The sequence below is a fragment of the Telmatherina bonti genome (assembly GCF_933228915.1).
Source record: "Telmatherina bonti genome assembly, chromosome: 10".
NCBI lineage: Eukaryota > Metazoa > Chordata > Actinopteri > Atheriniformes > Telmatherinidae > Telmatherina > Telmatherina bonti.
The window spans coordinates 25760572-25772101 of NC_136628.1; the positions used below are offsets into that span (position 1 = coordinate 25760572).

The 11530-nt window shown below is 36.0% G+C and overlaps 1 protein-coding gene across 1 annotated transcript; it reads left to right on the forward strand.

Moving 5' to 3' along the window:
- Positions 1–4953: 4953 nt before the first annotated feature.
- On the forward strand, positions 4954–5880 carry LOC306761306 (odorant receptor 131-2-like; the record flags this gene model as incomplete). Its single annotated transcript, XM_079247431.1, has 1 exon — positions 4954–5880. One exon carries the CDS (start codon positions 4954–4956, stop codon positions 5878–5880), a length of 927 nt encoding a protein of 308 aa, XP_079103557.1.
- Positions 5881–11530: the final 5650 nt, after the last annotated feature.

Here is an 11530-nt window from a genome sequence, read left to right on the forward strand (position 1 = left end):
AGCATGACCAAAAACTGTCAGGATTTATGTAACTATCAGACTGATGTGAAAAATTACTTTTAATTTGACCAGATAATTTTGTAGTTATTTGGGAATTTATTCATTTTTGTGAAGCTTTTAAAAAAGTATATATGTAAAGATACATATTTATATCTATTTATTTATTTTTATTTTTTTACCATAAGCTGTTTGAAGTTAAAAGGCAATACAGTATATAATAGTTACAGGGAATAAATTAGGCTTGTCTTTAGTTATGCAGTTAAAGCCTGATAAGCTTCCTGCACACCCACCTCTTTATTCTTTACACTCTCTTTGTAAAATATATTCCATTATTGTTGTCTTCAGATAGTAATTTTAAAGCTGCTTCTCTCCTGTCAACCTCCAATCTGCCAATGTAAATAATTGCTTTAGGGATAAAAAAAAAAAAAAAAAAGAAGAAAACTACTTCTTTGCTGCCCCCTGCTGGTCCAAGCCAGAACACAGGATCGACAGGAAGAGAAGATTTAAGTGAGATCTGTTGGTTGCCTTTGCTAAACAAGTTTTTTCTGGATTGGCTTAATGTGAACACAGTTTGGACTAAAGTGGATCACATTTAATTTTATTTGGTGTTAATTGGCTGTTTTTCAGCAGGCTTTACTTGATTAAAACATTTTATGTAAAAATAATTACATGAAATTTTGTAGGGAATGAAGACAGTGCAGCAGTTGAGAATATTAGTTATTCTTTACAAGTAAGTAAGTTATCTGAATTTATGAATTATTTTCTTTTTGGTTTGCTTTTTACATTGTTTTTAGAGACAACACATGCAATAACACTTCAGGAGAGAAATAGTAAATACTGATTCTTAACGTTATCATTCATAACTGTACTACAAACAAAGTTGTTCTAATTGCCTTATTTCCTGTGATTAAACATTTTCATCCAAACAGCAGCGGTCTCCAACATCAAATGAGAAATATCTCTGGAAAGAAAACGGTTTAAAAAATCCATCCTGATATGACATAAAGTCTTTCTGGTGACATACGCTGGGCCCACATCTTACCAAGAGATGCTCTGGATGTTTTGTTCTTGTTTGCTTGTTTTTCCCTTGTTTTGTCGGATTATTATTATAAATCAAACAAGTCTGGTGGAGCCTTTTATGACATATGTTTGATTTAGAAAGTCATTAGATTTTTTTTCCCACTAAAATAACATCTAATTACCTTTACTGCACAAATCTCATGATTTGACCATTTTACTCAAATATTTGTTGTATAGTAGTTGTCATTTAGAAAATAAGAAAGAATGTTTAATCTTTCTTTACAAGTGTAAAAACTGTTTAGTTTTTCTGTTGAGGATTGATTTCAAATGCTTTGTTTCATTTATTTTTATTTTTTATTCATTTTTTTGTTGTTTTGTTTGTTTTCTTTTCCCTTTTAGCTCTCCTACTTCTGTCTTTTCTCTTCCCATTTCTCTGTTGTCCACTTTTTCCCTCTGCTGTCTCTCTGGTCTAGTCCAGCATTTATAATCAACAGGGAAAAAAAACATATGTATTATATAAACATCACTTGAAAAACAATGCAGACCTACACTGAGCGGCTGTTCAAGTCCTACATTAATTTTTTAGGGATACACTATTATATTCCTAGATTCATTGATAATGATACACTGTGTCTAGGCTATATTGTGGAGTTTGTCGCATGTTTATATTTTAATTTGTTCTCCTGCAAAAATGAAAGTTCTTGCAGCATCCCCTAATTTTTCCTGTTCTCCTGTTTTCGTGTTCTGATCAAAGTATCCAGAATTTTGCGAGGCTCGAGATCTAACTTTGATATTTAGTAAAACTTGTTGGGAATTTCTTCTGTATTTTTTGGCCAAGCACCCTGACCATTAATTGTGGAGTTAAATGCATATATACGGAGAGAGCCCCTATCTCACAATGATTTAAAAAAAAAAAAAAAAAAAAATCCTACAAAGAAATTCCTGGATCCAGATGGTCCTGATCATTCCCAAAAAAGACCCATCCTCAGGAAAAAAAAAAAGAAAGAAGATTCATCCAGTAATTTTGCATGAAGTTGCTATCAGACAGAAAAAACAGATAAGCACCAACAAAAACAACCTCCTTGGTGAAAATAATAATTATAAAGAATAAAACTTGAGAATCAAAGTGAGCCCCAAATCCAAAAGCCAGACCATGATTCTGCTCTCATGTAGCCAGCCAGGACATGTTAAAGAAAAAGAAAATTACGGTGAAAAAAAAAAAAAAAAAAAAAAAAAAAGACTATTTGGAGGCATTTTGAATAGCTTCTTTCTTTAAATATTTGGAGCAAGATTAACAAAATGCTCGTTCTGGCTTCATGGTAACACAAATGTTGCAAAATATCATGACTAAATTTGGTTTTGCAGTTTTAAAGCTTGAAACAGGTGACAAATCTTTATCTTCCCTCTGTTCTCCCGTAAACTTCATGGAACAAAAAACAAGTTTAATTGTGCCTCAAAGGAACAGAACAATGGAAAAGAGTCTACACGTGTAACATAAACATGTGAATTATTAATTAATATAATTGACGTCCTCTATAGAGACAGACCCTTTGAGGTTATTTGTCATTTGAGTTAATACATGTTTTTTGTTGCATCACTTTCAGTGTTTCAACACGCTTTTGGTAAATGTTAAATAGAAATAAACAAAAACATTCTTGATTAAGTCAAGATGGAATTAAAATAACGGCAACAATACAAACTACCTGGTCACTCAATGAGGTACTGGAATAAAAAGAATTTTTGTTTCTTCTTCTAAATTATTTTTGTCCACCACCATCAGCGACGCTAAGGTCTCCAAAGGATCAAACAGCTCTGATTTTGATACTCAATTATCTTTTAATTCCTCCAGCTATGAATAAAGCAGAAACTTAAATAAACAAAGAACCCTTAAAAACCATTTAAATGTATCAACGGAGCAAACAGACTCTTTGGAACATGACAGATGCAAACATAAAGCACCAGCCGAGCGTAGCAGAGAATACAGTTTATGAACATACAGGGAGGTCTGAGTGCCATCCATTTGCAATCACTATTAACATCCATCTTAGACATATTCTTTTTTTTTTTAAATATAAATTACAATTTCTTGAGATCTTAACTATAAAATTGATATGATAGACAACGGCCAATTTACCACAAAGATATTGTACATTTGTTTCAACCATTTCTACACAACTCAGAGAAGCTGGTTCACAGGAGAGTGGCATCCTCTCCCTTCTCCCATTTTTTTAAGGTTGCAGGTTGGGAAACGTGCATACTTACATTTGAATGCAAATAACTCTTAAATACACACTACAGAACTTGTGCCATTTTCCCCGCCATGCACCTCCTATCGATGGCTAATTCGGCCTCCATCTTGCATCCTACCTGACATGTTGGTTCTCTGCCAACCAAGACGATCTTACAATAACTCTTGTTTTGTCTTCTTGCATTTGTTTGCTGAATGAGCAACGTTACATCTCCAAAACAGCCAGAGTGTTTTTTCCAGCATGAAGTAAAAGTCTGCTGTAACATCACGCACCGTCCTGGATGAAAAAGTTGTATAGTGCAGTTTCTCAGCCTTGGGATGCAGCTGGACAGCAGTAGCTCCAGAAATACACATTATAGATGTCACTGTCATCAAAACAAGTCCAGAACAGAGTTTTAAGGTCAGAAAGTTAGATAATGCAACTTTAAAGCCGCATTTCTGTAATGAAGCATATTTTCACACTTTGGTGCCCCCTAACAATGTTTTATTTAACATCTGTCTTGCATCCTGTCTCTTCTCTGTGCTCTCTCCAACATTTACAAGTCAGTTGGATGTTAATTCTTCCCTTTAGCTTGCTCTGTCACTTTCTCTCTGTCTTTTCAACTCTTTCTTCAATAACATCCCCCAGGATTTCTTTGCTGAATCATGGTAAGCATCCAAAATGGCCAGTGTGCTGATATCCACTTGCTGACGTGGAAAAAATGCAGCTGTCATGTGATGCATCAGGCTACATCATAAAGTTGTGAAGGGCAGGTTCCCAGGCCCTGGATGCTGCAAGGCAATGACAGTGTGCCATCCGAACAAGTTAGATGCATAAAGTTTTATGGTCAGAAGCTGATACAATGTTGGTTTGAAGCTATACTAATTACCATTTGAGTAAGCACACAGGCTCTAGTCTGAGAGTCCACACACAGACCAATCTGATACTAAAAGTGTGAGAAACAGTTGATTAGATACTTTGCTCAAATACATTCTTTCCCAACTTTGGATCTTTCTTTCTGGCCACAAATTTGTGACTAGTCGGGTCTTAGACTGCTCCCAGTTTACTGTAACACCTGCATAGTGGATATAAACGCTGAAGTAATAAAACTGCCAGCCAGAGGCAGAGACGTAGAATCAATAACACCTAGTTTTAACATTTACTTAATTTCCCTGTTATTTTCAGTGGTTTGTAGACTAACATTAAAAAAACTTTCTGACATAGCTGACTTTTAATTTAAGTTTAAATATTTCGAGGAAGGTTCTATGACCTCAACTTCTATATCAGACGGTAAAACCTTTTCTAAACGTTTTCACCAAAAACAGCAGCACAACAAACAAGGAGATTTAATAGGTGGAATAAGTCACATGGGTGTTATTGTCAAGACACTGACCATTGATATAAAGAGACATGAGCTGGAGGCTGATTCTTTTTAGAGTCGCCTTCCATAATGTAATTGTCAAATCAAGTCTGACAAAACCAATGAACTGTAAGTGACACAATTCAGCTGCATGAATTGTTGTTTTTGATATACTGTATTGTCTGTTACTTCTTTGTTTTGGTACTTTAACTGCTGTAAGTTGTGGCTTTGTTGCACATGTTTAGATTTTGAACTTGACTGATTTATCTTGCAATACCTTCACTGCTCAAGACTGATGTATTTGTGTTTGTTCTGTCTGTACAGACGCTGCATGAAGACATCATTATGAATGTTACAAAACCACTGCAGCTGATGCCATTGGAGACCTCTGTGAAAGCTCTGCTGACTGTAATGCCGTGTCTTCTTTTCTTGTATATTAATAGTGTGATGATGTTTGCTTTGTTGAAGAAGCCTCTGTTTCTGGAGTCCCCTCGATACATTTTATTTGGTCATTTGCTCTTTACAGACTCTCTGCAGCTTCTACTGAGTATGATGCTGTACTTATTTGCTGTGACCCAGATCAGAATGATCAACTATGTTTGTGTTACTGTTTCTCAGCTGGGAGCCATCACTGTTAAGATTTCTCCCCTCAACTTGGCCGTAATGTCTTTGGAGAGATACGTTGCCATTTGTTTTCCGTTGAGGCATTCTACCATTGCTACATCCAGGACAACAAGGATAGCCATCGCTGTCATGTGGACAACGGCCTCTTTAGACTCGTTCACACAACTTTTTTTGTTCGTCAGTCTCGATAACACTGGCTTCACTACTCAAGAGTTCTGCTTGAAAAGCAGTGTTTTCAGGCTGCAGGTTTACATTACAGTAAATACGGCTTTCACTATTGTCAATTTTGTGTTGGTGAGCTTGATTATCATTTATACATATGTTGCACTCTTGATTACTGTGAGATCTGCCTCTTCTTGTGCACGTAATGCCAATAAGGCACACAAAACTGTGCTGCTGCATCTGCTTCAGTTCTGCCTGTGTCTTATTTCCACACTGTTTAGCATGATACAGTCAGTGAGCATGATGAACGTAAATCCATCTGTGGCTCTTCATATTCAGTACGTCCTCTTTGTAGGACTAATTATTTTTCCAAAGTGTTTAAGTCCACTTATATATGGTTTGAGAGATCAGAACTTCAGGTATGTTTTCATTTACTATTTCACATTTGGTTGTAAATCCACTGTTGAGTCATATCCGAGGTGCTGATTCCCAGTCCAGTAACTGTGAGTTAATTTTGCTTTTTCTTCTTTCCGTGTCAAGTGTGTGTGAAGTGCTTCATGAGAGGAAAAAAAAGCTGTATCTAACCATATTTAAAAAGGGGCTTAAACATGTTTGTCTGTTACTGTCATATGATTCATATTCATGATTATAAATTCATGTAAATTTAGGTATAGCTTTGCTTTTGAATATTTACTAATAAATTTGGTGATGGGTGAACATTTAATAGCAGATAACATTCTTTAACTATCACAAAATGCTTTAATAAAAAGCCTTGATGTTGATATTTCATATTTGCTTACAATTTACTTTTCAAATTGAATCATTGTTCATTCTTAAGCAAGTTTCTAAATAAATCTTTATTTTGAGTTTATTACCCTTTCCAAATAATGATCTAACCAAGTGAAATATTTGATTGTCTGAGCTGCAGTATTTGTTTTCCCAAAACAAACAGCTTTACAACTGCATATTCATCACATGTAGTGAAGCAGAATGTATGCAAAAATATTCGTGTAACACATTATGATAATATATTGCTTTGTTGCTAATCTAATATTAATGAAAACTGGTGTTCTAAACACAATGTCTAATGACGTTCTCATTTTAGGTTGAGTCATTAGAGAATAAACATATAAACATTTTACAGTCAGCTTGTCAAATTTAAAAAAATACTAAATTGGTAAATTAGCCTATAAGGCCTTTTGTTTTAGTGCCTCTTCGCCTCAGTTAAAAACAACACAACCATCCCGCTTTTACACAGCTCAGCTGATGGTTTTATTGCATTGCAGTAATAGAAGAACTTTGTTTTGTTATATATGATACCATGGAGCAGTATAAAATATGTTAAATTTATACTAAATTACATTACAAACCTATGTAACTGCTTATTCTAAAATAAAGAAAAAATACTGAAAATGCCATGATTTCATGCTCATGAAGTATATAAAACCAAATTTAATCTGTATCTAAAAGGTGGATATTATTTATTTATTTGTAGAATAATATTAATAATAAGAAGAAAAAAAACTTTGGTGCTGTTACTGTGTTTTTGAGAGATTTAGTTACAAGTATACCAATGATTTGAATGGGTGCATTTCAAAATATTTTTTGAAGCTTTTGAGTATATCAACTAACATGCCCTACCTTATATCAAATACCATAAAATCTATGGATAAGTGACTTTTTTTTTTGTTTTTTTTTTGGATACTTTCATGTAGTGACAGCCACACTGATGACACATTCATTATGCCTCACATGTAGAATTACTCATTTCAGCCAGCAGATGTCACCTTTAACCTGTAAATACAGTCATTCTATACACAAATAGTGGCTACAACTGCAGCCCTTTAATTGTATCTTAGAGTGTAAGTATGTGGATGGGAAAATTGTACCGAAAGTACATGTGCAGTAGTTGAAGAAACGGGATATTTCTGATGAGATTCCAATTCTCTCTGTCACCGTGCAGGTGGATACTCTGCTGAAAAAAGGATTGAGACAGAGAAGACAGAACAATTTATGTGGGTAAACTTGGTGGGAGGTGCAAACCAGTAGAATAAAGAAAGCATTTGAGTGGGAGGTGGATTTAAGCAATCTTTACTCCACCACAATCTTGAAGCCCTCTCAATTCCTCTGCCTCAATGAAAGAGCACTTAAAGGGCTGAAAAACATTCCAGAGTGAAAAAGTACCAGGTGACGGAGAGCCGCTTTAGTTCAGAATACGAGCTGGAGGGAAAAGTTTTTATCATGATAACAAAACCCTTCATTCTGTGGCTTTGCTTTAAAAGCAACTTTCTTTGCAGAGATGTTTGGTTTTGATTGTAGAAAACACAGTGTATGTCTTCCCCTCCATTTTGTTGTTGTATTCCACTTAAAAAAAACAAAAAAAAAACAAGGATTGCACCCAGAAATTAGCCTGAAGCAAAGAAAAGAAAAACAGACAATATGCCTTTTAGTGATATAAAGTTTAGACATCAAAACAATAAAAACACTGTTCAATGCTTCAATGTTAACTTTTTCTATTTAGTTTATTCAGTGTAACAACAAGGTGCTTTCACACTTTGTGTCTGCAAAAAGAGCCAGACTTTTATATAAGAAACAGGAAAAGATGGAGTTTCAAAACATATATTAAAAAAAGTAACCATTGAACAGTAAAAATGCAAAGAGAGAAAGAAAGAAAGCTGACTGTATGATAGTGGAATGATGGATGGGTATGTCTACTGCTTCATGGTGAGACCTTGTGGAAAGATTGGAGAAGGTTTTTGTGCAAACTCTTATGTATAAGAAGCCATTAAATGTGATTATAGTGTTTTTCCACCCTTTATCTCAGATTCCAAGAACATACAACAGCATGGGGTTTTCATGCTGATGCACTGCAATCAAGACCAAAAGAACACTGCAAAGACGCAATGATTTTTCCTGAGAAAATAGACCCAAACAGTCTCTCTCTATACAGATTTGCAGATGAACATGAGAGTTGGACTAGTTCTATCCTGGAAAGAGAGCCGAGTTATAGGACTGATCTGTTTAGCTTTCTGTCATTAGTAAGGATGGATGTTGCCTGCCAACTCGCTTCATCGTCTCGCACCTTATTTATAACCACAAACATTAACCCAAAGAGTGTTATCAATATCAATTGAGTAGCAACTCAAGCGGAATAATTTGTCTGTATGACACCTGGACAAAAATGCTTTTCATTAAGTGCTTGAAACTGATGACATTACTGATATTTAATTACTGAAAAAATATTTACTTTTTGAAAGGTCAAAGATCCTATTTGAGGTATACCAGTTGTCCAACTCTGAAGATCACCAACAAATCCTGACAACTACAAACAACCTACCCATAGTATATATATATATTTTTTTCTCTCTCTCTCTCTCTCCCTTGTTTACAGGGGCTTTTTACCGGGTTAACTCATCCATGCCTTTTTTTGTTGCTTTTTGTTGTTGTTGATGCAGAATATCTGAGTCACTGAGGTAGAGAAGTAAGAGGTGGAGGTAACAACATTTACAAAGGCATATTTCAAGCTATTATGAGTGAAATCCATGGCTACTAAATTACAGCCATTTTTGCTTATCATGCTATTATTACTTGAACTATAGGTCAAATACCATGGCAATTCAAATTAATTAGATGCTTGCTGAGGACGCATGTTTTATTACAGCTGCAAGATACAGAATTTTGAAATTTATTTCAGATAGAGCCTAAAATGATTTCACCTGCACTTATGGGGGAATATTGTAGGATACAACAAGTAATGTATTTCGCCTGTAGGATATAGTCCACATTAAAATATGAGGCTGCATTGCTGGCAATTTGGCAATTGGGGTTCCAACTAGCAAAAGAAAACGTTCATATATGTTTGTAGTTTTGTACATTTTAATAGGATAATTATCTTTGGAAAGAGTAAGATAATAAAAGACTGTTTGAGAATGCAGCATATTAATTCATTGGGTAAAATGAGGCTAATAAAGAAAAGAATGATATACCCACACCAGGGTGCGCAACTCTGGTCTTTAAGGGATGTAGTTCTGCAGGTTTTAGGTGTTTCCCTGCTCTGCTCCAAAACACTTGATGTAATGGTTCTCTTCAACAATGGCAATTTCAAGGTCCACCCTTTAAATTTCATTGACTGCCACTGCAGCCACCCAAATCCTTATTGGGAGCTCATGGACCCTCACTTTTTAAAAATATTTAAAACTATTTTTACTATTTGCTTTTAGAATTTTCTTTTTCATCAATTTTATTTTTGTTCCATTTCAATAGTTTTAATATTTGTGTCCTTGCATGTTGTTTTTGGTCTATTAAGCATATGAACCTCCCCATTGAATATATCCTGGATACACCTGCTTTCAAACGGTTTAACAAGTGATGGTTCAAGTTTGTTGCTCCATTTATCTTTTTCAGTTGTGCTATAGCAGGAAACATCCAAAGGTTCCTGGACTGCTGCTCTTTTGGACCAACTTTGGACACCCTTGACCCACACTATGGTGGATGCTCTATCATACTGTGAGGTTGATTTGATACACGATACTGCTACTGGATGCTGTCAATAAATTACTGGAATGATAAATTAGAATTCAATGACCTTTTAGACCAGCAGAGATTGAAAGGTATAAAGTGGAAGGTAGCATCTTTGAAGGATAACTCCAGCCTGAAATACAAATTTGGGCACAAAAGAGGGAGAAGGTCATGTTTAAAACTGAAAAGCATGTAGCTCTGTGCTTAAACCAAAGAAAAATCATTGCAAGCAAGAAAAAATACCAAAATAGCCTCATTATGTATTTTGAGTCATTTTAGTTCTGAAAATATTCTCAATTCAGTATCAAAATTTCAAGATTGTATGTTTGCAGGCCCAAGTAGTCTTCTTACCATTAAAGATCCATAAGGTGGTCCCATCACCACTGAAAACTGATTAAATAAAGAATATCATTGAATAGTTAGCCACTTTCCACTACATTTTACAAAAATGTGTACGATGTGATTTCATATCTTGCTGGCCCACAGAGAAAAAAGTTTTTAAAAACCGACAAAAAGTATACTTTTGAAACCATTAAACGTGTACATGTATTTCACAGAGAAAGCGGAGAGAACAGTAAAAGAAAGAAGTGATTTGATGAATCGATAACTGTCGAGTTACAGAGATGACGTAATGTATATACTAATGGACTATTCCTCTTGGGGGTGGTTGTTGTAGAACCGTGACCGGTGTCCATTGACTCTCATTGTCAGGTGTGCCCGCGTTCCCCCCGCTCGGTGTGGGGCAGATGGTACAGTCCACATGCAGTTCGGAGTTGTTGCTGAGGAGGTTCCACTGTTCATCACTGTTGAAACTGGCATGCATCCTACGCTCTGGTTGAAGAGCAGGAGGCTGCGCTTCTTTTGAAAATGTTACCTTCCTCTCAGCGGAGTTACCTCACACAGCGAAGAAAGATTGCGATATGTCACCTTCTGTGCATTCTTTCAGGTGAGTCCCGTAATTTTTTTTTCTGAGAGTTTCGTTTGTTCTTGTGGACGTTAGAAGTTTAGTGTGGGAATTGTCTCGCGCATCATTCAAAAAAACTCAGCGGTTGACTTATTAACCTGCTAACCGGCTAAATTTCATTCGCGACTCTAGCAAGTTTAGAGGTTGTCACTAAAGCAACTAAACTTGGTTACAAGTTTATTGAGTAGCGTGGGAGACGTGGGCAGTGGGAACCACCGCAGCGGTTGGCGGTGTGACCGGAGGCTGACACAGAACCACGGTTGTCAGAAGCCGCCAAGGAGCGCAGGCAGCGATACTCAGTCACATCCAGCGGGAGTCAGACTACACTGAAAAAAGTAAAGATTCAAAGGCAGCCATGTTAGCTCCAGATACATTTAATTTAAAGTAACATCAGTCTTTTACGTGCGTGACGCCACCTGCTTCTGAAAAAGTGATGAGGAACTTGGATTTATGTCACTAGACAAGACAATGCTACTGCAACCTCCCCCCACGTTGGGATGAGGGTCAATCACCATGCCTGCAGTGCAGCCTGAGCTCATTATGGTTTAATCAAAGAGTGGGCAGTTTAGTAACTCCACCCTCAAACACGCCAACTTTGTGCCCATTGCTGCAAGGCTGCAGAGATAAACGTAACATTGTTAGTTTGGCTTCATC